General features: G+C 40.9%; 1 protein-coding gene across 1 annotated transcript; it reads right to left on the bottom strand.

Moving 5' to 3' along the window:
- Positions 1-12,732: 12,732 nt before the first annotated feature.
- On the bottom strand, positions 12,733-27,909 carry ZNF660 (zinc finger protein 660). The gene is made up of 3 exons (XM_033212282.1): positions 27,790-27,909; positions 26,583-26,691; positions 12,733-18,320 (listed from the first exon to the last, which is right to left on the bottom strand). Exon 3 carries the CDS (start codon positions 18,146-18,148, stop codon positions 17,153-17,155), a length of 996 nt encoding a protein of 331 aa, XP_033068173.1. The 5' UTR covers positions 18,149-18,320; positions 26,583-26,691; positions 27,790-27,909; the 3' UTR covers positions 12,733-17,152.

The following is a 27,909-nucleotide window of genomic DNA, read 5'->3' as shown; positions in this document are numbered from 1 at the left end:
TAATATAGAGACCATGTCCCTACAACAATAAAAAAAAAAAATTAGCCATGCATGGTGGTGCATGCCTGTAATGCTGACTACTTGGGATCCTCCTTGGCAGGAGGATCACTTGAGCCCCGGAGTTCGAGATTATAGTGATCACACCATGGCACTTCAACCTGGGCAACAGAGCACGATCCTTTCTCTAAAAAAAAATTGTTTTAAGTTTGGTATTCTAGGTCCAAAGACACATGTCTGTAGCCCCAGCTACCCAGGAGGCTGAGGCAGGAGGATGGCTTGTGTCCAGGAGTTTGAATCTAGCGTGGGGAACATAACAGGACCCTGACTCTAAAAAATACCACAAAAGTTTGGTAGAATACAACAATAAAGTTATCCAGTCCTGGGCTTTTTGTTGTTGTTGTTGTTGATTTTTTTTTATTATTGATTCACTCTAATTACTCATGATTGGTCTGTTCATATTTTCTGTTTCTTCCTGGTTCAATCTTGGTAGGTTTTATATATCTGGAAATTTATCCATTTCCTCAAGGGTTTCTAATTTGTTGGCATATAGTTGTTTAGAATAGTCTCCATTGATCCTTTGTGCTTCTGTGGTAACAGCTGTAAAGCTGTAATGGCTCCTTTTTCATTTTTTATTTTATTTTAGTCTTCTCCTATTTCTTTGTTTACTCTAGATAATGATACCCCAGATCACCTTTAGGTTCAATGATTCACAAGATTCAGCATAGATTCATACACATACCCATGATTTACTACATCAAAAGAATTCAAAGTAAAATCAGCACAGAGAAAAGGCTCATAGGGTGAATTCTAGAGGGTACCAGGTGTAAGTTCGAAGATTCCTTTCCCAGTGGAATTACGAAGGGCATGCTTAATTCCTCCAGCAACAAATTGTTACAAGTGTAAAATGTTGTGTACTAGGAAACTTGGACTAGAGATTCAATTTGAGAATTTTTAGTGTGGGCTGGTCACACATGCACACTCTGCCTGGCATGTACTAAAATTCTAAACTTCCAGAAAAAAGTTGGTATTCAGCATAAACCATATTGTTTGCACAAACAATTTAGGTATAGTGATTCATTCTTATCAGGGAATGGTGCAAAATCTCTCAACATCCAGGTTCCCAGATGCTAACCAGCCTTTAGAGTAGATCTTTCTAAGGATAACAGTTGCAGGCATACTAACTTCACTACTTTAACTGCACAGGATCCGACTTTCCTGTGTCTTTGCATGTCTCATCATTTTTTATTGGAAATAGAATATTTTTGATAATATATTATGGCAACTCTAGGTACTGCTCCCCTCTTTCCTGGGCTTTGTATTTTCATTTGCTTGTTTCTTTCTTTAGTGACTGGCTAGACTAATTTAGTGAAGTCTGTCACCAACGCTACCAAATGTGGAGCCTCTAACATTGCTCCATAGAGGGCTCAGCCTTGGGCATACACATTGTCACCCAAAAAAGAGAGTGGATTTATCAAGATTCACGTTGTCTCTTTCCCTTATCAAACCCAGCTATTAAGCACCACCAATTGCCAGATGATTGTTCTGTTTTTTTTTTTTTTGAGACGGAGTCTCGCTGTGTCGCCTAGATTGGAGTGCAGTGGCGCGATCTCGGCTCACTGCAAGCTCCGCCTCCCGGGTTCCCGCCATTCTCCCACCTCAGCCTCCGAGTAGCTGGGACTACAGGCGCCCGCCACCGCGCCCGGCTAGTTTTTTGTATTTTTAGTAGAGACGGGGTTTCACCGTGTTAGCCAGGAGGGTCTCGATTTCCTGACCTCGTGATCCGCCCGCCTCGGCCTCCCAAAGTGCTGGGATTACAGGCTTGAGCCACCGCGCCCGGCCTGTTCTGTTGTTTTCTACAATATCCTGAGGCTAAAATTGCTCTCCAGACTGATCTAATTAATTTGGGGTTCCTTTTCAAGAATAGTTTTTTTTTTTTTAGAAGACTTTAAATTTTAATTGTGATAAAAAATGCAAAACATAAAATTTACCATGTTAATTATTTTTAAGTCTACAGTTAATGGTTTTAAGTATATTTACAGTGCTATACAATCTCCAGAACTTTTTCATTTTGCAAAACTGAATCTCTATACCCATTAAACAACTCACTATTTCCCCATTCCCCAAGCCCCTGGCAATCAACATTCTACTTTCTGTTTTTATGAGTTTCACTACTTTAGATACGTCTTAGAAGTGGAATTATAGTCTTTGTTTCTGTGTGACTGGTTTATTTCGCTTAGCATAATGTCTTAAGATTCATCCACATTGTAGTGTATGATAGAATTGCCTTCTTGTTTTTTTTTTGAGACAGAGTCTTGCTCTGTCACCAAGCCCGAGTGCAGTGGCACGATCTCGGCTCTCTGCAGCCTCCACCTCCCAGGTTCAAGCGATTCTTCTGCCTCAGCCTCCCTAGTAGCTGGGCATGTGCCACCATGCTCAGCTAATTTTTGTGTTTTTAGTAGAGACAGGGTTTCACCATGTTAGCCATAATGGTCTTGATCTCTTGACCTCGTGTTTCACCCGCCTTGGCCTCCCAAAGTGCTGGGATTATAGGCGTAAGCCACCGTGCCAGGCCGAATTGCCTTCTTTTTTAAGGCTGAATAATATTCCATTGCATGTATATATGGCATTTTGTTTATCCATGCATCTACTGATGGACATTTGGATTTCTTCCACCTCTTGTTATTGTTAGTAATGCTACTATAAATATGAATGTGCAAATATCTCTTAGATATCCTGTTTTCAATTCTTATGAATATATACCTAGAAGTGGGGTTGCTGGATTGTATGGTAATTCTATTTTAATTTTTATTTAATTGAAATAATTAATTTTTTATTGAGACAGAGTCCCACTCTGTCACCCAAGCTGAAGTGTAGTGGTGTGATCCCAGCTCACTGCAGCCTCGACCTCCCAGGCTCAATCAGTCCATCTGCCTCAGCCTCCTGACTAGCTGGGACTACAGGTATGCGCTACCATGCTCGGTTAATTTTTGTATTTTTTATAGAGACAGGGTCTTGCCATGTTGCCCAGGCTGGTCTCAAACTCCTGGGCTCAAGCAATCCAACTGCCTCAGCTTCCCAAAGTGCTGGGATTACAGGCATGAGTCTCCGTACCCAACCTGTTTTTAATTTTTTGAGAAACTGCTATACTGTTTTATGTAGCACCTGTGCCATTTTACATCCTCACCAACAGTGCACAAAGGTACCAATTCTGCACATTCTCATCAATGCTTATTATTTTCTTTTTTGTTGTTGTTGTTTTTTTTTTGATAATTGCTATCATAATGGTGTGAGATGACCTCTCATTGTGGTTTTGATTTTTACTTCTCTAATGATTAATGATGCCGAGCATTTTTTCATATACTTTTTGGCCATCTGCATATCATTGGAGAAATGTCTAAGTCTTTTGCTCATTTTTTAAGTAGTTGTTACTGAATTATAGGAGTTATTTATATATTCTGGATATCAACTACTCATCAAATGTTTAATTGCAAATATTTTCTCCCATTCCATAGGTTGCCTTTTCAGTCTGATCATGTCCTTTATTGCACAGAAGTTTTAAATTTTGATGTAGTATAGTTTATCTATTTTTACTTTTTTTTTTTCCGAGATGGAGGCTCGCTCTGTTGCCCAGGCTGGAGTGCAGTGGCACAATCTTAGCTCACTGCAACTTCCACCTCCCAGGTTCGAGGGATTGTCCTCCCTCAGCCTCCTGAGTAGCTGGGAGTACAGGCACACGCCACCATGCCCGGCTAATTTTTGTGTTTTTAGTAGAGACGGGGTTTTGCCACATTGGCCAGGTGGTTTCAAACTCCTGACCTCAAGTTATCCAACCTCCTAGGCCTCCCAAAGTGCTGGGATTACAGGCGTGAACCATTGCACCTGGCTTTACTTTTATTGCCTGTGTCATAGCCAATAATTCATTGTCAAATCCTCATTTAACTTTTTAAACAACAGCCAACGTGTTTTCCACAGTTGTTACACTACTTTACACTTCTGCCTACGATGTTTGAAAGTTCTAGTTCCTCCACATACTTGCCAACATGTGATGTGAACTATCTTACTAATTTTCATCATTCTAATTGGGGTGTAGTGGTATCTCCCTGTGGTTGTAATTTGCATTACCCTAAAAAGCAATGATGTTGAACATCTTTTCCAGTGCTTATTTGCCATCTGAACGTCTTCTTCAGTGATGTGTCCATTCAGATCTTTACATATTATTTTACTGAGTTATTTGCTTCCTTATTGTTGGATTTTGATACTTTTGGATACAAATCCTTTGTCAGGTATATGTTGTATTCATATTTTTTCCAGATCGTGGCTTGTTTTGTAATTTTCCTAACAGTACTATTCAAAAAACAGATCTTTTACTTTTGATGACATCCATTTTATCAAATTGTTCTTTTGTGAGTCATACCTTTGGCATCACATGTAAGAAGTGTTTGTCTAATACAAGATGACACAATTTCTCCTGATATATTCTAGAATTTTCATTGTTTTAGGTTTCCTACTGAGGTATATTATTCATTATTAATTTTTAATATGTTGGGAGATATTGATCAAAGTTAATATTTTTACATAGGGATATCCAATTATTCCAGTATGATTTGTTGGAAAGATACCATTTATCCACTGATTGCCTTTGAACATTTGTCGAAAATCAGTTGCTCATATATGTGTGGATCTATTTCTGAATTTTTTATTCTCTTCTATTTATCTATTTTTCTATCACTGTGCCAAAACTACACTGTCTTGACTGCAGTAGTTCTACATACATTTTAAAATCAGGTTAGCCCTCCAAATTTTTTATATTTTTCTGATTTGTTTTGGCTACTCTTTAAGTTCTTTGCATTTTCATATAGAATTCAGAGACAACTTTTTAATTTTTACAAAACACACACACACAACTACTAGGATTTTGATTGAGATGGATTTGAGTCTATAGTTCAGTTTGTGGACAATTGACATATTAACCATATTGCATACTTTGATCCATGAACAAAGTAGATTTCCATTTAGTTAGGTCTTCTTTAATTTCTCTCACCAATGTTTTATAGTACTTAATATACAGATATTTTGCATTTTTGTCATATTACTGTATTTCATATTTTAATGCTATTATAAATGATATCATTATTTAAATTTTGATTTCAAATTGTTCATTGTTAGTATATAAAAATCAAATTGATTTTTATAAAGTTATGTGTCCTGCAACCTTCCTAAACCCACTTATTAGTTCTAGTAGCTTTTAAAAGAGATTTAATTGGAATTTATACATAGCGAGTTGTGTCGTCTACAAAGGACAATTTTACTTTGTTCTTTCCAACTTGAATGCCATTTATTTATTTATTTACTTATTTTATTTAACTGCCCTGGCTAGAACCTGCAGTACACTGTTGAGTAGAAGAAGTGATGAAAGCACTTTATCTTGTTCCTGATCTCAGGAGGAATGCTCAGTCTTTCACCATTAAGTGTGATACCAACTATAAAATTGTGTAGATACTTTCAAATCAGATTTAGGATCTCATTTACCCCTAATTTGCTGAGGGGTTTAACATTTCAAAATCAAGGACAGATGTTGGATTTTGTCAAAAGCTTATTCTACACCATTATAGTGACCATGATTTTTCATTTTTAGCTTGTTAATATGGTGATTTACACTGATCAATTTTCAAATACAAAGCCAACCTTGCATTTTTTGAAAAAATTCCTTTGTTCCTGATGTATTATCCAATTATTGGATAGTGATTTACTAAAATTTCATATTGTTGGCTTTAATTTGGTAAAATCTCATTTAGGATTTTTGCATTTAAGTTTGTGAAGGCTATTGGTCTCTACTTTTATTGTAACACTTTTATTGTATTGGATCTGGTTAATGTTGGCCTCACAGAATGAGTTGGAAAATATTTCCTTATACTCAATTTTCTGCAGGAGCTTGTATAAAGTTAGTATTATTTCTTCCTTAAACGTCTGATAAAATTTACCAGTGAAGCCACCTAGGTTTAGATTTTTTTGAATTTTTAATTTTTATGGGTACACAGTAAGTGTGTATATTAATGAGATACAGAAGAGACTTTGATCCAAGCATGCAATGTGTAATAATCACATTGTGGAAAATGGGGTATCCATCCTCTCAAGTATTTATTCTTTGTGTTACAAACAATCCAATTACACTCTTCTAGTCATTTTAAAATATGTAGGCTGGGTGCGGTGGCTCATGACTGTAATCCCAGCACTTTGGGAGGCCAAGGCAGGTGGATCACGAGGTCAGGATATAGAGACCATCCTGACTAAAACAGTGAAACCCCATCTCTTCTAAAAAAAAACAAAAACAAAAAATTAGCCGGGCATGGTGGTGGGTGCCTGTAGTCCCAGCTACTCAGGAGGCTGAAGCAGGAGAATGGCGTGAACCCGGGAGGCAGAGCTTGCAGTGAGCTGAGATAGTGCCACTACACTCCAGCCTGGGTGACAGAGTGAGGAGACTCCGTCAAAAAAAAAAAAAAAAAACTATTAAATTATTATTGACTGTAGTCACCCTGTTATGAAATACTAGGTCTTATTCATTCTTTCTATTTTTAAAATACCCATTAACTATCCCCACTATCCCCATCCCCTACTACCCTCCCCAGCTTCTGGTAACCATTCTTTTACTCTCTATCCCCATGAGTTCAATTGCTTTGATTTTTGGATCCCACAAATAAAAACATACGATGTTTGTCTTTCTGTGCCTGGCTTATTTCACTTAACATAATGACCTCTGGTTCCATCCATGTTGTTGCAAATAACAGGATCTCATTTTTTTTTATAGCTGAATAGTATTCCACTGGGTATAAGTACCACATTGTCTTTATCCATTCATCTGCCGATGGACACTTAGGTTGCTTCCAAATCTTGGCTATGTGAAAAGTGCTGCAACAGAGTAGTACAGATACCTCTTCAATGTACCAATCTCCCTTGTTTTAGGTATATGCCCAACAGTGGGATTGCTAGATCATATGGTAGCCTTATTTTTAGTTTTTGTCAGAACCTCTAAACTGTTCTCCATAGTGGTTGTACTAATTCACATTCCCACCAACAGTGTATAAGGGTTCCTTTTTCTCCACATCCTCACCAACATTTGTTATCACCTGTCCTTTGGGAAAAGGCCATTTTAACTGGGCTGAGATGATATCTCATTGTAGTTTGGATTTGCATTTCTCTGATGATCAATGATGTTGGGCACTTTTTCATATGCATTTTTGCCATTTGTATGTCTTTTTTTGACAAATGTCTACTCAAATCTTTTGCTTATTTTAAAATCAAATTATCAGATTTGTTTTCTATAGAGTTGTTTGAGCTCGTTATACATTCTGGTGATTAATCCCTTGTCAGATGGGTAGTTTCCAAATATTTTCTCCCAATCTGTGGGTTGTTTCTTCACTTTGTTGATGGTTTTCTTTGCTGTGCAGAAGCTTTTTAACTTGATGTGATGCTGGGTCTAGACTTCTGTGTCTGTGGGGGAAATGTTTTAATTATTTTTTATAGTTATAGCGCTATTCAGGTTATCTATTTTTTTCCTAAAGTGAGTATTGGTAGTTTGTGTGTGTCAGGGAACTGGCCATTTGATCTAAATTATTAAAGTTATTGGCATAAAGTTGTTTATAACATTCCCCCATTATCCTTTAATTGGTGTAGAATCCATAGTGATGTCACCTCTTTTAATTCCGATATTGATACTTCGTGTCTCTTTTCCTTTTTTTCCTGATCAGTCCTACTAGAAGCTTATGCATTTTATTTATTTTCTAAAAACCACTTTTGACTTGATTTTCTCTATTGTTTTCTTGTTTTCTATTTTATAGGTTCCCATTTTGATCATTATTATTTCATTTCTTCTGTTTACTTTGGCATTACTTTGCTCTTTTTATTCTTGTTTCTTAAACTTTACTCTTTTCCTCTTTTTTTTTTAACACTGAGATAGGGTTCCACTATTTTGCCCAGGCTGCATTTGAACTCCTGGGCTCAAGTAATTCTCCCACTTCAGCCTCCCAAGCAGCTGGGATTGTAGGTAAGCACCACCACACCCAGCTACTCTTTTTTTTTTTTTGTCTAGATACAGTCTATGATACCATTTTCTAATGTAGATATTTAGTGCTATAATTTCCCTCAGCTAATGTTTTAACAACGTTCCATAATTTTTTTGAGACGGGGACTTGCTCTGTCACCCAGATTGAAAGGCAGTGGTGTGATTATAGCTCACTGTAGCCTCAAACTCCTGGGCTCAGCGATCCTTTCATGCCAGCCTCCCAAGTAGCTAGGACTACAGGCATGCATCACCATATCTAGCTAAATTATCTTTTGTGTGTGTGTGTAGAAACAGGGTCTCACTGTGTTACCCAGGCGAGTCTTGAACTCCTGGCCTCAAGCAATCTTCCTACCTTGGCCTCCCAAAGTGCTGGGATTACAGTTGTTAGCCACTATGCCTGGCCATAACCTTTTTTGCTTTTCTTTCTTTCTTCTTTGTATTATTATTGAGACAGAATTTTGTTCTGTTGCCCAGGCTGGAGTGCCGCAGTGTGCTGCAGTGCTCACTGCAGCCTCAACTTCTCGGGCTCGAGTGATCATCCCACCTCAGCCTCCGGAATAGCTGGGACGACAGGCATGTGCCACCATGCCCAGATATATATATATATATAGTATTTTTTGTAGAGACGGGGTTTTGCCATGTTGCCCAGGCTGGTCTTGAACTCCTGAGCTCAAGTGATTTGCTTTCCTTAGCCTCCCAAAGTGCTGGGATTACAGGCGTGAGCCACTGCACCTGGCCAATAACTTTTTTGATCAGCTATAATTATTTGTTTTTTAATGACTGCTTCAGGATTTACAGTGTTATGTCTTTGGCTTATTCATCTACCTTCAAGTGATATTATTACTACTTCCTGTACAGCAGTGGCATATAGCAGTGGTTCTCATTTGGGGACAATATTGAGAGACATTTTTAATTGTCATGACTGGGGGTAAAAGCCATTGATGCTGCTAAACATCCTAGAATGCTAGGACAGCCCCCACCACAAAAATTATCTGGTTCAAAATGTCAATAAAGCCAAGGTTGGGAAAAATCCATATTTCTATCAGGTGTCATTTTTCTTTTGCCTAAAAGACTTACTTTAACATTTCTTGTAGTGCAGGTCTCTGAGTGATCCATTATTTTAGCTTTTTAATGGCTGCAAATGTGTTTTGACTTTGTTCTTGAACAATATTTTCACTGGTCTGGAATTCTAGTTTGGCTTACTCTGTTGTCCAGGCTGGAGTGCAGTGGTGTGATCATGGCTCACTGCAGCCTTGAGTTCCTGCATTCAAGTGATCATCCCACCTCAACCTTCAGAGTAGCTGAGATTACTAGTTTTTTTCTTTCAGTACTTTAAACATGCTGCTCCACTGTCTTCATGGTTGCACTGTATCCAGTGAGAAATCTGTTGTGATCCCCGTCTTCTTTTCCATACACAATGTCTTTGTCCTCTGGGCATTTTCTTTTTGAATGTTTTGAGCAATTTAATTATAAAGTAGTTTTCTTCAGATTTATTCTGTGGCTTACTGTTCTCCCCTACTGAAACAGTCCCATCTGAGTATTCTACTTAATGCACAAAGCAATGCAGTGTTTTCAGTCCAGTTTGTGAGAAGAGACACTATTCCTGGCCATGTTTCTATGCCTGGCACCATTCTCTCTAATCCTTTGGGATGGTTCTTTCTTTGGCCTCGGATAACTTTTCCTCATATGCCAATCAGTACTCTGCTAAGTATCCTAGGGGACCCTACACAGATCCCCAGAATTCTCTGTGCAGGTCCCTCTCCTCCAGAATTCTGTCTTGTGAACTCTATCTGCCTTGGTCTCCTTAGATTCTCAGCTGTCTCTTCAACTCAGGAATTTCATCAGACAGCTACACCTGGGTCTCCCATCCTTGTGTAGCTGTCTGGTAACTCTCTCAGGACAGTAAGTTAGGACATTTGTAGGGCTCATCTCATTTGTTTCCCATCTGTCAGAGATCATCATATTTCGTTGTTGATGCCCAATGTCTTAAAAGTCATTATTTCATCTATTTTATTTGGGATTATTTCAAGCAGGAGTGTAATTCCAGTTCCTGTAACTCTTCTATGAGCAGAAATAGAAGACTGTCCTTCAGTTTTCTTCATGTCTAAGTATTTCCCCTTTTTTAAATTAAGTTTTCTTCTTCAGGGATTATTTAGAAATGCATTAATTTCCAAATGTATTTTAATTTAACTTCTATCTTAATTACAACATGTTCTGTGCAGAGGGCATTGTGCCGCACTGTCTGGATTCCTCTTCAGAGGGGCAGGCCAAAAGCCATCAAATGTCAGCCTTCTCCAGGAACTATCCTCAGCTTTAATCTACCTCACCCACTTAAAGCCCAGGACAAATCCCACAATCCTCTTGCATTGCTTGCATTGCTGCTGGCTGACTTTTTTCTAATGCATACTTTCACTGAGGGTGTAGCCCTGTAAATATCTGGGCTTCTTGTGGAGAACTCAGTTCCAACTTTCCACCTCTTGCAAGCCCAAAGACTCAAATCCTCTTCTTGCATGGCTGATAAAATTCAAGTCCATTGGATATCAAATCACCAAACTGCCTCTTGGCAACCAAAGACACCATCCACACACTTACCTTTCTAATTTCCATTTCATCTTCATTTTTGGCTCTAAGGATTTATTTCACTTTCTTGAATATACTTTAAAAGGATTTTAAATTTTATTCAGCATTTCTGTGTGCTTGTAGCCAAAGGGCTTTATGAATGCCCAGCTTGCCATGTTATTTTATTCTTATTTATTTATTTATTCATTTATTGAGATAGAGTCTCACTCTATCACCCAGGCTGGAGTGCAGTGGCGCAATCTCTGCTCACTGCAACCTCTGCCTCTCAGGTTCAAGTGATTCTCCTGCCTCAGGCTCCCAAGTAGCCGGGATTACAGGCATGCACCACCACTCCCAGCTAATTTTTGTACTTTTTTAGTAAACGGGGTTTCACCATGTTAGCCAGGCTGGTCTCAAACTCCTGACCTCAAGTGATCCACCTGCCTTGGCCTCCCAAAATGCTGGGATTACAGGCATGAGCCACCATATCTGGCCTACTCTACTTTTTAAAAACATGCTAAATTCTGTGATTAAACTAACTGCAAATGTGACAGCATTTTCCTTCTGACTCAGTTAACTGCTAATTTGTCATATGATTGTACAAACTTTGGTATAAGTCTCAATAATTTTGTAATTTGTCACAAATCTTCTGTGGGAAGAGTCTTCTGTTCTTCCAAAGGAAAATGGATAATCAGTATAAAAGCAGTCATGTAAAGAGTCAAGGCCCCTGGGCTGGACACAGTGGCTCACACCTGTAATCTCAGTACTTTGGGAGACCAAGGTGGGAGAATTGCTTGAGGTCAGGAGCTCAAGATCAGCCTGGGCAAGGCAACATAGTGAGATTCCTTCTCTACAAAAAAAGAAAAAGAAAAAAAGAAAAAAATCTCAAGGCTCCTAATGGAAAATTTTCCCTGATCCCCATTGCAAAGTTTCGTTTTATATCAATTCCAAGGCCCCACTATAGATATGCTGATTTGGTGGACCTGGGAAATTTATCTGTAGGTATAAAATTACCTCTTGTGCATCCCAAACTTGGAGTCCACTAGCCTTGGTTTCGGAGACTGGTTACAGCCTTTATATATCTGTAATCCATACAGTCAAATTGTGCCATCTGGATTTGAAATAATCAGAGGGAGGAGTGGGAACCAGTCAGGTCCTGTAACTATGCTGCACAGAAAGGAGTCTGCCATCTCTTTTATACCCTCTCAAACCTACCTTCTGGAGCAGACAGGGACTTCAGAGAAGATGGCTGGTTTTTACACAGCCATCTGAGGTCTGCAGAGTAGTGGGGGTATGAAGCATGTATGTGGCCAGAGAGACGGTATGGCACATAGCCCTCTCAAAAAAAAACAGAAGGAAAATTTCTAATAGCTAGAGTGCTTACTTATGTATTACTAGTGTGAAAATTACAAACTTCTTGTAGTGTTTGAATGAGAAACCAGCCAGAATCACTTCTTTATTCTAAAAACAGCCACTATGATGTTTAATATTAGGTGTCAACTTGACTGGATTCAGAGATGCCTAGATGGCTGGGGAAGCACTGTTTCTTTGAGTGTCTGTGATGACAGAAAAGGATGACATTTCAGTCAGTGGACTGGGAGAGGAAGACCCACCCTCAATGTCAGTGGGCACCACCTAGTCAGCTGCCAGCACAGCTAGAAGAAAGCAGGTGCAAAAAGGGGGATAAGAAGCTTGCTGGGTCTCCTGTCTCTTCCCATGCCAAGGGCTTTGCTTCCTCTCTTCCTGCCCTTAGACATTCTAGGTTCTTCGGTCTTTGGACTCCGGGACTTGCACTAGCAGCCTCCTAGAGGTTCTAGGGCCTCTGGCCTCAGACTAAGGCTGCACTTTAGTTTCCTTGGTTTTGAGGCTTTCAGACTGGGACTGAGCCACACTACCAGCTTCTCTCTTTTGCAGCTTGCAGATGGTCTATGGTGGGACTTTGCCTTAAGCCAATTCTCCCTACTAAAATTCCTTTTATATATACATACATCCTATTCATTCCATCCTTCTGGAGAAAGAACCCTAATATAGCTACTTAAAGAAAAGTAGATTGAACTATTTTTTCCCACTCTGAACAAAGAAAGTAAGCAAAAAGAAAAAAAAAAAGAGTGATATTTATAAGAATAGCAGATGTTTATTGAAGGAATTATCACTATTTCCTGTGAAAACATGACTCCAGTTTTGTAACATCAGAGGCTATTAAAGACAGTCTAGTGACTAAAAACAACCTGACAATATGGGCATCTTTTAAATTTTATATTAAAGGGAAAAACAATCAAGAAAGGAAGTCTTGCTGAGGGTACAGAGCTGCAATGAAATTTAGTCTTAAGGGATTTAGATTCAACAGCTACTAATTAATCCTAATTACTCAGCTACTTAAAGCTGTTTTTTACTTCAATTTTCTTCCAAGTAAGACCTAACACAAGACGCACCATCTATGAAAAAAGATTTCTAAGTCCAGGGCGACACTTTCCTCTCTAAGCAGAATTCTTTGTCTTACATATTGCCCTCTAATCAAGCATATATAAAATAAGATTTTCGTATTTTCCTCTCAACTAAAAAGAGCATATATATTTTGATTCTACACAGGAGCAATTCTATATAACCAGGATGTCTGTGGCTAAAATTATTGCCTCTTTATATTCCTCAGGATATTCAGGGTACTAAAATCATAAGTGAATAAATGTGAGTAGACAAGAAACCAAATAACAAGAATGAGCAATACACAGTAGTTTAGTGATGTGTATTTCAAAAGCACTGGGTTGGGTTTTTGTGGGTTTTTTGTTTTGTTCTGTTTTGTTTTTGAGACAGAGTCTTGCTCCGTGGCCTAGGCTGCAGTGCAGAGTCATGATCATAGCTCACTGTAACAGTGAACTCCTGGGCTGAAGTGATCCTCCCACCTCAGCCTCCTGAGTACCTAGGACTACAGGTGTATGCAATCAGGACTGATTAGAGCTGAGTTTCTGATGAAGAGAGAAGAAACGGCAGTACAGAGAGGTACATGACTTGAGAGACACATAAACTATCAACTGAGCAATGCAGACTAAGGACTGCCCTTGGGGAACAGCCAGGTTTCCACTGGAACAAGAATGTGAAGAAAACATATTCATTCAAGACCAGCCTGACCAACATGGTGAAACCCCGTATCTACTAAAAATACAAAAAATTAGCCGGGTGTGGTGGCAGGCACCTATAATCCCAGCTACTCAGGAGGCTGAGGCAGGAGAATCGCTTGAACCCAGGAGGCAGAGGTTGCAGTGAGCCAAGATCGTGCCATTGCACTCCGGCCTGGGCGACAAGAGCAAAATTCAAGCTCATAAATAAATAAATAAATAAATACTCCCAAAGTGTAATCCCAGCACTTTGGGAGGCCAAGGAAGGCACATCTCCTGAGGTCAGGAGTTCAAGATCAGCCTGGCCAACACAGTGAAACCCTATCTCTACTAAAAATACAAAAATCAGCCGGGCGTGGTGGCAGGTGCCTGTAATCTCAGCTACTCAGGAGGCTGAGGCAGGAGAATTGCTTGAACCTGGGAGCCGGAGGTTGCAGTGAGCCGAGAGCTGAGATCGCACCACTGCACTCCAGCATGGGCGACAGCGCGAGATTCTGTCTCAAAACAAACAAACAAACAAACAAAAAAAATTCAAAGAGACAGTTCCTGGTTTCCAGAGGGTATTATGAAAGGGCTTGAAAGGACAGTAAGAGCTGCATGCCTAAACTCTGACTGAGGTAAAAGTTGGTAGCCCTGGGAGACTCCTAGAGAAAGATGGGTGATCAGTTCAAATTATAGCAGAATGTTTATCTGAAAGGATGCAAGGACCTGTTGTCAAAAGTTTATTCCTACAGCTCAAGGAAGGTATTAGCCTAGAAGATGGGTGATGGCCTCCTCAAGGGACTATAATCCTCACTTGCCCGGGGCAAGAAATATGAAGCTCTCCTATCTTCAGATCTCTAGGTATGAGATGGCATCATATCCTTCCTTGAAGATATATACTGTTGAAGATCATAAAGTCTTCTAAGACAAAAAAGAAAGCCTATCTAAAGAAAGTTTTAGGCACTATGACCTGGTGATGAAAAAATGTTTTGGTCAGAGAATATCTGCTCAGCAATATATAAAGCATCAACAATTCTGCTCAGGAATGATATACCAGGTTTGTCCCATGAATGGAGCAAATCTGTCCCAGGCCCTCCAAACCCTGCTTGCAATGACCACACAAAGGACTATTATATCACAAATTATGTGCAAACCACTATCCTATCAAAATAGGACAAAATAAGTAATTTTTTTCATACAAATATATGACCTTCACCCTTCACTTCTTTCTTTCCAGTAACAGCAAAAAGAAATATATATGCCTTAAAACTAAATCACGAGGTACAGAGATAGGCCATAAATCTCATTCACAGAACACTGATAGCATCTTCCCTATAAAATCATGGTCAAATAATTGTTAGATACAATCACCTTTCATAGAGGCAGCTACCCGGGAAAATGCCAACTGGTCTCCCACTCACATTACAGAACCACCATGGTGGGCAGAGACACTTTGGTATAATGAAGAAAGCATGAATTTCAAAGTCAGATCTGAGCTCAAATCCTGGCTCTGACAACTTAGTGGCCAGTCACCTAACTTCACTGACACTCAATTTTCTTGTATAATAGTGGGGGGACTAAATAATGTATTATCAAAAATTCCCCAAACAATTCACTATGTGCATAAGACAGACAGCAGTGGGCTTAGGGATTCACTGTATACCAGAGGAATGGCTGAGTTAAAAATAGGGAGATTCTAAGTGTTCCAGATTGACTTTCAGCTAAGCATTTAAAATGTTTTAAATATTGGTGGAAGATAGGCTGAGACCTTCAAGGAGGGCTGGTCATAAAGAAAGGCAGACGAAGATAGAAAACATTTGTTGTACTGATTGCTCAACACCCCTCCCTCCCTTCTTCAGGGTGATTTTTCTCAGTGACAAAAGGAATAAACCAGATGAGAAAGCCTCAGCTCCTTTTCCACTTCCCAATTTGAAGGAGTTGTGTGAAGGCAAGATGCAGTTGTGGCCACTGTCTTGCCACCATGAGGTTGTGAAAACATGAAAATCAATATGCTGAAAATTATGGAGTTAAGAGAGAAGTTTGATGAAGTGCTGAGTTGCCAAACCAAACATAGCACTGCTTACTTCTAGACTTCCCCTTAAGCAATCAATCAATATTCTTAAGGTCTAGGCTGCTAGTACTTGGTATTCCGTTCATTACATCTGAAAATATCCTAAGTACTACCTTACACAAAAATTCTCTTTAATCACTCTCCCTAAAGTGTTTAGAAACACTGCTCCAATGTCCTATACTTAAGATTTTATCATTTACCATCTGTCTGGCTTACCATATATTTCATGCATTACTCACTTAATCCTTAAAACCTTGTAAGGTAGGTAATTATTCCTTTTTTACACACAGGTCTGAGGCTCAGAGCAGTTAAGTGACTTGTCCAAAACTGATAAGCTAGTTCATGGCAAAACTGGGGTTAGAACATGGATCTCTCCAACCCCAAAGTTTGTTCTTTTAGCTTTTCAGCTCTCTATACCATGTGAAGGCAGAGTCTCCCACTAGTTTTATATGTATCTAAAGTTTTTGAGTCTACAGTTGTTTCAATTTCAGTTTTTTCTGGTTGTCTAGACATATATTGAAAAGATGAAGCCTAGGTTGCTTTCCATCATCTGCAGATCCTTCCACAACTGTGAGAAAGGAGGGTTCAGTGAATTTTTGCTGTGTTCTTTTAACCTAACAGTGTTATTATATATTTTGTTGACAACTCTAAAGTCAGCTTGTCTTAAAACTAAAAAAGACAAAGGATCGATGTTTATGATTTTACTGAACAGGAAACATGCTCTAAAAGGAAGGGACTTGCTCGCGGTTCCACTGCTGCTAACTGCCAATGTCAGGGCGTAATCCCAGGGTTCAGGCTCTATATAGTATGTGCCTTTCATAACACTACTGAGTGAAAATGAGCATGTCTTCATTGCATTTAAAAAATACTGTGCTTTTTTTCTTGAATATAAAATCAGTATATTCTCATGTAGAAAATCTAGAAAGCATAGAAAAGTATACAGAAGAAAATAGAAATCACCTATAATCCTATCACCCAGAGATGATCACTGTTAACATTTTGGTTTACTTCCCAATTTTTCCTATGCATAAATATTTTTTTAAATTTTGGATTGTATGTCATTGTTTTATCTTCTGTCTTATCCAAATCATTTCTCCATGGCATTAAATTGTCTTTAAAAATGTTTATAATGGCTGCAGAACCATCACACAGATAGCTCATCATTCATTTCAACCCTGTAATGCTGAAAATTTGGTCTTCTTCTTTCAGTCATATATGATGCTGCCATGAACATCCCTTTCATTAATCTTTGCCTACTTCTAATTATTTTCCCTGTATGATTCTTAGAAGTAGACTTAAAAAGTTGATACTAAAGAACTACTTTTTAGAAAAGCAGCAGTCAGCCCTACTACCCAGAATATCTGTTACTTACGACATTTCTTTCTCCTCATTATGTTTTCTCTGGTGTTGAGTAAGCTGTGAGCTATACCGATAGGCTTTCCCACACTCACTACATTTATAGGGTTTCTCCTTAGTGTGGGTTCTCAAGTGTAGAATAACTTGAGACGTCTGCCTGAAGGTTTTCCCACATTCATTACATTTATAGGGTTTCTCTCCAGTGTGAACTCTCTGATGATCAACAAGGTTTCGATTAGAAGTAAAAGCCTTCCCACACTCACTACATCTGTAAGGTTTCTCTCTACGATGAAGTCTCTGGTGTTCATTAAGGGTTTTCCTTAAGATGAAAGCTTTTCCACACTCATCACATTCATAAGGCTTCTCCCCAGTGTGAATTCTCTGATGGTCCATAATCTTTGTATTTGAACCACATGTTTTCCCACACTCCTTACATTTGTAAACTTTTTTTCCTCTGTGCATTTGCCGATGTTGAGTAAGGTTTGAACTACGGCTAAAGGCTTTCCCACACTCAATGCAAGTATAGGGCTTCTCTCCAGTGTGAACTCTGTGATGTGATATAAGGCCCGAACTCCGACTAAAGGCTTTCCCACACTCTTTACATTCATACGTTTTCTCCCCACTGTGGATTCCCTGGTGCCGAATAAGATGTGACTTTCCACTGAAAGATTTCCCACATTCACTGCATGTATAGGGCTTCAGTCCAGTGTGGATTCTCCGATGAACAACAAGGTTAGAGCTATGGCTGAAGGCTTTTCCACACTCCTTACACTTATAGGGTTTCTCTCCCGTGTGGATTCGCTCATGTACCGTGAGGTTTGCACTCTGACTAAAGGCTTTCCCACACTCAGTACATACATACTGTCTCTTTTCAGCCTGAACTCTCTTGTTTGTTGCAGGGTCATAGCACTGACTATTGTCTTTTTCAGATTCTTGGTCACTCCCTTCTGTGAATACTTTATTGTCTTTAACTGTCTTATGTTTGAAATTTCTTGTTTTTCTCCTCATTTTCTCCTGCTTGGAACATACCAGTGTCCTCTCTAGTCTTCTCTTTCCCTTCAGAAGAGCCTTCTAAATTTTGACTTTCCTGCGCAACGTCTCTGTGGAATTCTCTTGAAAGTATGTACTTTTCAGGAATGATGCTTTGGAATTAACTCCGCCTCAGTCCCAGTTTCACCATCTGACAGGAGAAACAGAAATTGCACATGTCACCTATTCTCTGTACCAGAGGAAGGAGAACTATCCACGGACCAGATGTGGTAGACATATGGAAGGGTTAAGTGTTCAAGGGCAGGGGAATAGATCAAAAAGATGACAAAAATGAAGTTAAACATAGAAGCCAATGTAAAGGCTTATGGAAAGCCAGGGCTGAGGGGAGCCCAACAGGTCCAGGATCAGAATAAGCAATGAATCGTATAAAATCCACCCTAGTTCCTTCCTGCCTCATCCTCTACTCCCTGAATTGGAGCCATCTAGCTCCTTTTTTTTTTTTCCTTTTGAGATGGAGTTTTGCTCTTGTTGCCCCCGGCTAGAGTGCAATGGCCTGATCTCGGCTCACTGCAACCTCCACTTCCCAGGTTAAAGCGATTCTCCTGCCTCAGCCTCCCTAGTAGCTGGGATTACAGGCGCCCACCACCACGCCCAGGTAATTTTTTGTATTTTTAGTAGAGATGCGGTTTCACTATGTTGGCCAGGCTGTCTTGAACTCCTGACCTCAGGCAATCCACCCACCTCAGCCTCCCAAAGTGCTGGGATTACAGGCGTGAGCCACTGCGCCCAGCTCAGAACCATCTAACTCCTAAAGGCAGGCTCAACTATATTCTGGCCCTAGAAAAAGTGAACTGAAAGATGACTGAACTTTAGATCAGTTTGGCTTTTAGTTCTTGCTAACCTATTCCCCTAGCACCAGTGATACTGTAGTTAGTATGTAAAAGGTGCTCAAAATGGTTTTATAGAATAGCAACTAGGATTCTGTCTTAGGTTGTAAGTAGGTTGTATTTACTTACATCTTTTGCTCAAGGTCCAGGTACTAGATCCCAGTCTACGTCCTTGCATGTAAGCCCTATCTTGTTAAGTGGTGACACAATTCTTCCAATATTGAGCCTAGTAACATCACAGCCTACTTCACAGGGGCTGGCCTATAGCTGGATCCAGTTTGATATGCAAGTTTAGTCTGTCTGCTTTTCACCATGTTGTCACTCTGACAGACTGAGACTACTTAAGGGGTGAATCTGAGAGGCTAAATTGGGAAAGAAGGTTAGTTAAAGCATGGCAGATGAAACTCTGATAGGACCTTGCATGGCATAATAGTAAAGTATTTAAGGATGGCAAAAGCATCAGAGTAGGGGCAGCATAACCAAGAGATGCCAATACATGAAACCAAACATCAGAATAAGCAGGGATTTCCCAACTGGTTTGATGTGAAACTCTGGACATACAGGTAACCATGGCAGACCTTAGAGGGAGTTGGGATGTAAAAGAAAGCAAAAAGATAACTACATGATACTAACACATGACTAATTTTCCTTACTATGGTCCTTTATAGACTTGCCCATACGTATATTGTCAGACAATTAAATATATGGTAGATATTATTTCGCATCCTACTTCTTGCAGTTCATTTCATTTATTTATTTTTTAGTTGATAAAAAAAGTATATATATTTATGGCATACAACATGTTTTGATAAATGTTTACACGTGGAACAGGTAAATCAAGCTAATTAACATATCCATTACTTCACATACTTATTATTTTTTCGTGGTAAGAACATTTAAAATCTCTCTTAGCACTTTTCAAGTCTAAATATGTTGATATTAACTATAATTACCATGTTATACAATAGATTTCCTGAAATCATTCCTCCTAATAGAAATTTTGTATGCTTTGATCAACAGCTCCCTAATCCCTGCCTCACATTTTTTTTTTTTTTTTGAGACTGAGTTTCGCTCTGTCACCCAGGCTAGAGTGCAGTGGTGCAATCTCAGCTCACTACAACCTCCACTTCCTGGGCTCAAGCAATTCTCCCTGCCTCAGCCTCCTGAGTAGCTGGGATTACAGGCATCTGCCACCGCACCTGGCTAGTTTTTATATTTTTCAAGTAGAAATGGGGTTTTGCCATGTTGGCCAGGCTGGTCTTGAAGTCCTGACCTCAGGTGATCCACCTGCCTCGGCCTCCCAAAGTGCTGGGATTACAGGTGTGAGCCACTGCACCCGGCCTCCACTTAATTTTTATGCATATTTTTCCACACTGCTATTTAATCTTCATATGATCAGTGAATTCCTTGTAATTTCCCTCCATTTTGCTAGTGTTGGACATTTCTGTTGTTCCTTGAAGTTAACTACTATCAATAATGCTATCGTAATCTCTTTATACACACAAAATTTCCTTCCTATTAAAATACATTCCTAGGACAAAAGTTCTACAAATGAGTTAACTGGGTCAGAAGGAGTGCAACTGTTGTGCGGTATTGCTTGCTACTATTCAAAAAAGTTTGCTGGGCTGAGCACGGTGGCACACGTCTGTAATCCCAGTACTTTGCAAGGCTGAGATGGGAGAATTGCTTGGGACCAAAAGTTTGAGACCAGCCAGGGTAAGACAGGGAGACTACATCTCTACAAAAAATTTAAAAATTAGTTAGGCATGGTGGTGTGCACCTGTAGTCTCAGTTACTCAGGGGGCTGAGGTGGGAGGATTGCTTGAGCCCAGGAGGTCCAGGCTGCAGTGAGCCCTGATTATGCCACTGCACTTCAGCCTAGGCAAAAGAGCAAGACTTTGTCTCAAAAGAAAAAAAAAAAGTTTGACCAATTCCCATTGTCCCATAGCTTTCTGATAAATGGAGTCACACTTTCTGGAGAAGGGAAATAGCAAATGGTAGTACTCGAGATTGGCAAAAAGATAACTGCACATATTCAAGTTCACATCTCAGAAGTGCAGGTGGCCACAGATTCTATACACAGGCACATACACACAAACTCATGCTTAAGATATGAGGGATAGGACGAGAGAATGGTGAGGGAGGGTGGATTCTTGCCAGGATCCTGGGCTCACTCACATTCAGCTGCTGCTACCTCTCCTAATCATAAAGGATGAAGCAAGTGGAGAAAACAGTGCAAAGTCAGGGGACTGCAATGCAGAGCAGGAGAGCAAGTGAATTCACCTTCAAAGTTCTGTGAGAAAGTTGATAGTTTTTTTCTGAATTTCTTTTCAATTTCTAATCTTCTCTGGAACTTCTCTTTTCTTCATACATTTCTTAAACTCATAACTAATGAGCACCCTACTCTGTATATATCCCTGTTCTGGGTCTAACACAGGGAAAATTTAAAGAAGCATTGTTACGGACTGAATGTTTGTGTCCCCCTAACATTTGCATGTTAAAGCTCTAATCCCCAATGTGACTGTATTTGGAAATGGGGCCTCTAAGGAGATAATTAAGGTTACATGAGGTCATAAGGGTGGGCCCGATCCATCAAAATTAGTGAGTTTATAAAAAGAAATACAAAAAAGCTCTCTCACATGCTCTCCCTTTCTCCACACACATGCACACAAAGGCCATGAGAATACATAGCAAAAAGATGGCCAGCTACAAGCCAGGATGAGAGCCCCCTACCAGAAACGGAAATGGCGAGGCACATGGATCTCACACTTCTAGGCTCCAGAACCGTGAGAAAATAAGTTTCTGTTGTTTATGGCATTTTGTTATGGTAACCCAAGCCGACTAATACAAGCATGAAATATCATACACCCTTTAAAAAGCTTACAATGGAGTAGTATGGCAAAACAATAAGACAGCAAATTCAAATTTACAATTTACGCAAGCAGGAGATGAAGGGGACTAGGGGAGGGAGGGAGCAATTACCAAGGCATGGAATGATGAAGAAAAGCATTTTAAAAAGGCAGAATTTAGGCTGAGCCCTGGAGAATAAGCAGTGTTTTCTAAAAAAAAAAAAAAAAAAAGGCACAGAGTTGATATACATGAAAATAAATGGGAGATCATAATTATTACATAAGCTTCATGTAGGCAGGGATTTTGTCCACCCTGCTTACCTTGTATTCCTAGTACTACAATAGTCCCAGGCACATGGTAAGTACTCAACACTTCTTGTTGTTGGAATGAACAAATTAAGAAAGAATCAAGCTGCCTGAAGTGATTCCAACCAGAATACTGAAATTACAAGATGAAAAATATGGATATAAACTGATGGTCAAAGGGAAACCAGTTCTAAACAGAAGAGTGAAATCTATCCTTAATTTTCTTTTTTTTTTTTTTGAGACGGAGTCTGGCTCTGTCTCCCAGGCTGGAGTGCAGTGGCCGGATCTCGGCTCACTGCAAGCTCCGCCTCCCGGGCTTACACCAGTCTCCTGCCTCAGCCTCCCCAGTAGCTGGGACTACAGGCTCCCGCCACGTCGCCCGACTAGTTTTTTGTATTTTTTTAGTAGAGACCGGGTTTCGATGTGTTAGCCAGGATGGTCTCCATATCCTGACCTCGTGATCCGCCCATTTCGGCCTCCCAAAGTGCTGGGATTACAGGCTTGAGCCACCGCACCCGGCCCCTTAATTTTCTTTCTCCATTCTATATTCTTTTTTCTACCTTGCTATTTTCCACTCTTGTTATTTTCCTTCTTTCTCTCACTTAACAATATAGTTTTTCAAGCATTACCATGCACTTCCCCTAGTTCCCACAGTTCCTCTCTTACCACCTCCCAGAACATTCACGTTTCTCTTAGCTTAATGAAATGGAAAACAGAGGAGAGAGGCAGCTGGGATAACCCATGGGGAGTAAATTGAGGGAAATAGAAGTAAAGAGTCGAAGAGATGTCAAGGAGGGCAATCCTACATCCTGGTTTCCCAGAATAGTGCTAGTTTAAGCCTACTATCCCTGCATATTTAATAGTGGCCCCCTTAACTCACAAAAATATCCCCGTTTGGACAATAAATTTTGCATTACCCTACCCAAAAATGAAATTAGCAAAAGAACTCTTCAGGAAGATTAGCCCAGATGGATTAGAGGGGGTTAAAAAGAAAAAAGGAAGGGAAATGAATTAGGAGAGAACACTAGGAATGTAGTATGGGTGAACACTGGAGGGTCTGGTACGTTGTAGGTACCCAATACATGTTTTTTGAATGAATGAACAAATGAAGAAGATAGCAAGACCCTAATCCAAGATGAGAGAACAGAGAACAATAAAGTCTAGCTATTTTCAGGAACGCATCCACATGTATAACGCACACATCCATATATCCTTTGAATATAGAGGATGGACTGAAGGAAACAATCCAAGGTCATCAGATCCATGTCTGAACACCCAGTGTCACTAAGCAAGATAGGGACACACAGAAACATTTTAGACAAGGGGAAGAGGAATATATCACGAAGACAAATTTGAGAATGATAAGACAGAAAGGACAGAGGAAGTCATGAAAATGTATAAACTTGCCGGGCGCAGTGGCTCAAGCCTGTAATCCCAGCACTTTGGGAGGCCGAGACGGGCGGATCATGAGGTCAGGAGATCGAGACCATCCTGCCTAACCTGGTGAAACCCCGTCTCTACTAAAAAAATACAAAAAACTAGCCGGGCGAGGTGGCGGGCGCCTGTAGTCCCAGCTACTCAGGAGGCTGAGGCAGGAGAATGGCATGAACCCGGGAGGCGGAGCTTGCAGTGAGCTGAGATCAGGCCATTGCACTCCAGGCTGGGCGACAGAGCAAGACTCTGTCTCAAAAAAAAAAAAGAAAAAAGAAAATGTATAAACTTACTGAGGACTGGGCACAGTGGCTCACTTCTATAATCCCAGCACTCTGGTAGGGTGAGGTGGGAGGACTGCCTGAGCCCAGGTGTTTGATCAGCGTGGGTAAAAAAATTTTAAAAAGTGAGCCAGGTGTGGTGGCACATGCCTGTGGTCCCAGCTACTTGGGAGGCTGAGGGAGGTTGAGGCTGCAATGAGCCATGATCATGCCACCACACTCCAGACTGGGAGATAGTGAGACCTTGTCTCAAAATAAATAAATACATTTAGAAAAGAAAAAACAGATAAGCTTACTGAGAAAGGGATTTGGGTTAGAAGAGTGATATCATTTAGATGTTCCCTCCAAATCTCACATTGAAATGTAATCTTCTATGTTGGAGGTGGGGCCTGTTGGGAGGTGACTGGATCATGGGGGGGTAGATTTCTCATGAATGGTTTATCGCCATCCTCTTGGTTCTACCCTTGTGATAGTGAGTGAGTTCTCGTGAGATCATGTTGTTTAAAAGTGTGTGGTATCCCTCCGCCTTGCTCTTGCTCCTACTCTCACCATGCTCTGCCTCCTCCTATTTCACTTTCCACTATACGTAAAAGCTTTCTGAGGCCTCCCCAGAAACTGAACAAATGCTGGCACCATGCTTCCTGTACAGCCTGCAGAACCGTGAATCAATTTAAACTCTTTTCTTTACAATTTACCCAGTTGCAGGAATTTCTTTCTTTTCTTTTTTCTTTTTTTTCTGAGACGAAGTTTCGCTCTTGTTGCCCAGGCTGGAGTGCAATGGTGTGATCTCGGCTCACCGCAACCTCTGCCTCCTGGGTTCAAGTGATTCTCCTGCCTCAGCCTCCTGAGTAGCTGGGATTACAGGCATGCGCCACCACGCCCAGCTAATTTTTTGTATTTTTAGTAGAGACAGGGTTTCTTCACGTTGGTCAGGCTGGTCTCGAACTCCCAATCTCAGGTGATTTGCCCGCCTTAGCCTCCCAAAGTGCTGGGGTTGCAGGCATGAGCCACCCACCCGGCTGGTATTTCTTTATAGCAACATAAGAACAACCTAACACAAAGGGGCAGGTAGGGAGAAAGAGAAATGCACAGTAATGCACTGTGAGAAAGCCCAGGGTGGTGATGGAGGAGCTGAGGAGGAAGCAGGACCAGACAGGAGATCAAAGAGGGCCAAATGAGGAGAGTTTGATCAAAAAGAAACCCGTTTGCTCCCTTCTGCCTGATTGAATAGGAAATTCCCTCAGAAATCCTGGAAGAATTTCTAGGTACTAAGGAAGTAGGGTCTTGGCTGGGGAAGTTTGGAGGGAAACATGAGGTCATGGGCCAGTAGGACACTAGGGGTATCTGTACAGTTGTACAGAAAAGCAGTATCTCAGATAGCCAGTGAATGTGTGAGGACTGATAAGGCCCTGCAGATCTCTAACCCACAAATCTCTGAGACTGGTAGGTAAGTTTTCTAATCCTAGGACCACCATCCATTTCAGGCTGTGACAAATACATAAAGGGTACAGTCCTACTGAGAGAGAGAGAGAGAGAGAGAGAAAGAGAGAGAAAGAGAGAGAGAGAGAGAGAGAGAGAAAAAGAGAGAGAGAGAGAGAGAGAGAGAGAGAGAGAGAGGCTTTACTTGGAGGCTGTCTTCCTTAATTCACCAGCATCATCTGCCTGTTCAAGTCCCTCTAAGCAATGGTTACATGGTCCTTGGTTACTGATTAGGTGCAATGGAGTAAGGAATAAGAGGCAATACCTGCAAATGAATTCAAGGGATGGATAAGTGAAATGTAAACATTGAAAGAAAAAAAAGAATTGAAGAAAATATCAAGGGACTACTTGATCTCAGGGAAAGGCCTAAGCCTCAAGCATAAAACAAAGGCTAACACCATGTGAAAAGCTGATATATCTGACACATAAAATTTCTCTATTCCAAAAAAATGCCACAACAAATCTATAATATAGAGTTTGCCTTATACTGGAATTGCTTGTGTGTATGTCTGTGTCCTTCCTCACACGCATACATTAAGCTCTATGCCCTCAGACAGCAGATCCCGTGAGATTTGCCTGTAGCTACCACACAGTGTCTGACACAAAGAGGGCTCAGTCAGCATTGTTTGATTTGAAATGGTAAATTAAACAAGTTTAAGATTCTATCTAACACCTGGAGTGCACCTAGGGATGCTGACAGCCAAATCCGCACATCACTACTACCATCCCTCCCCTACGTGTTTGTCCTTTTTGTGCTTCATATTATCTGGGAAACACCATAATGGTGTGTTTGCATTCTTGGCAATTCTGTCTCAACAGAGCCATCCCAGGGACTAAATTCCCTAAGAGACTGACCTGGTCCCACTATTCAGAGACTCTCAGTATGTCAGAGCTGGAAGTAACCTCCCAATCTATCCAGTCTTATATCCAAATGTACAGAAGGAAAACTTGGAAATCAGAGGAAAACTGGGACTCAAATCCAAGTCCCATGACACCCAATTTTGAGTTCTACTACATCACCCTTATTCCCATCTCAAACAAAACTCTACTCCTCAAGGTCCAGAGGCCCCCTGCCCACTTTAGTGCCTTTCTCCTATTTGACAAATAACCACTGAGAAAAGCTCCCTTTCAACCCTGGTGCCCACAAGCAGGATTCCTGTGCCCAGACCAACTTCACAATCTAGGCCTCACCTGCCCAGGAGAGAATGGAATGACTCACCCATATTCCTGTGCACAGCAGCCTCAATCCAAAGGATCTGCCCAGCACAGATCTTGCCTGATCTCCTCCTTGAGTTCAGTGAAGAAGTTCCTAAGAGGGTCTTGAGTCACTGTAAACAGACATAAATGACTGAGTTCTCTGAGACCTGAACTCCAAGTGGACACTCAGGGCAGTGTCCCATCTTTGGGTAACTTCCCTTCCTACAGAACTGTGGGCAGTAAGAAGGATCATTTCCAGTGTAAAGATGAGGGAATAAAGTTCCCAGGGATTGAACGACTTGCCCAGGGTCCTATAGCTAGTGAGTGATTAAAAAGCCTTCTGTGTCTGCAGGAAATCCTAATTCCATCACACCACAGCCTCCCCTTTTCACCCACTCCATTGATATCTAAAAGCTTCCATATTCTCATCTAACTGCAAAATACAGTGCAGTGGAGAACTTCTTTGCAATCCAGCTTTCCACAGAAAGTCTGCACAAGGGGGATGAGAGAGAGAGAACTTTGCTGAGGCAAGTGTCTTTAGGAAGACAGAAAGAAACAAGGCTTTAAAAGAGCACTACAAAAAGAATGTCTCTTTTTTTCTGTTTACCCATGTCTTAGGATTACTAAGCCTCAAATATGTTTTGTGTTTCCTCCTCCAGATCCCCAGTCCCTGCTTCTAACCCTTCAAGCTTGTTCCATTTCTCCCCTACCAGAATTTAGTTCTGCCCTGCACACAACCATAACTCCAGGACCTAGCACACTACTGGGTTAGTGCTCAATAAATATTTGTTGAATGAATGAATGAATGAGTAACCTTGGGCAAGACTCCGTTCTCCTCTCTGGGCCCCAGGTTCCTCACTGGTAACGGGAGGGATATTGGACTGGTGATGTGAGTCAAATACTCAGGGGCTCTGGAGTCCTCTGAGAGCCTAGGCGGGACTCGACCGGTATTACCCGGACGGCCCACTGCTTAGGAGCGGGGACAACACAGTGCTGTCACCACGGCCAGCCTGGTCCAAGCGAGCAGCTACGAGGAGTCTGAGACTAGATTGGAGACAAAGGGGCAGCAGTGAACGAGAGAAGTGGGAGGCCCACAACGACCCTTTGGCTGCCGCGCCCATCTCAGCAGTGGGCAGCCGCAGAGGAGCCCTGGCCTCCTGGCCTGCGTCTCCCACACGCTCCCAGAACCCGGCCCGACCCCCCACGTCAGGCTGTAGAGCACCCCTCACCGAAAGCGCCAGACCCACATCTTGAACAAAGCGCAGAAGGAACTGCGTCAGCAACTCCCAGCTAACTCCCAGCCTCTCCCTCCGGCCCTTCTAGGCTTCACGAGGTTTCCACATCTCTGT

This window comes from Trachypithecus francoisi, unplaced genomic scaffold (genome assembly GCF_009764315.1).
Source record: "Trachypithecus francoisi isolate TF-2019V2 unplaced genomic scaffold, Tfra_2.0 Lachesis_group0, whole genome shotgun sequence".
Classification (NCBI taxonomy): domain Eukaryota; kingdom Metazoa; phylum Chordata; class Mammalia; order Primates; family Cercopithecidae; genus Trachypithecus; species Trachypithecus francoisi.
Note: the sequence above shows the minus strand (reverse complement) of the source record. Positions and strands in the feature narration are given on the sequence as shown.

What these genes read in the sequence shown, in the direction of transcription:
- ZNF660 (XM_033212282.1), bottom strand. Translation starts at nt 18,148, where the DNA reads ATGAGGAGAAAAACAAGAAATTTCAAACATAAGACAGTTAAAGACAAT.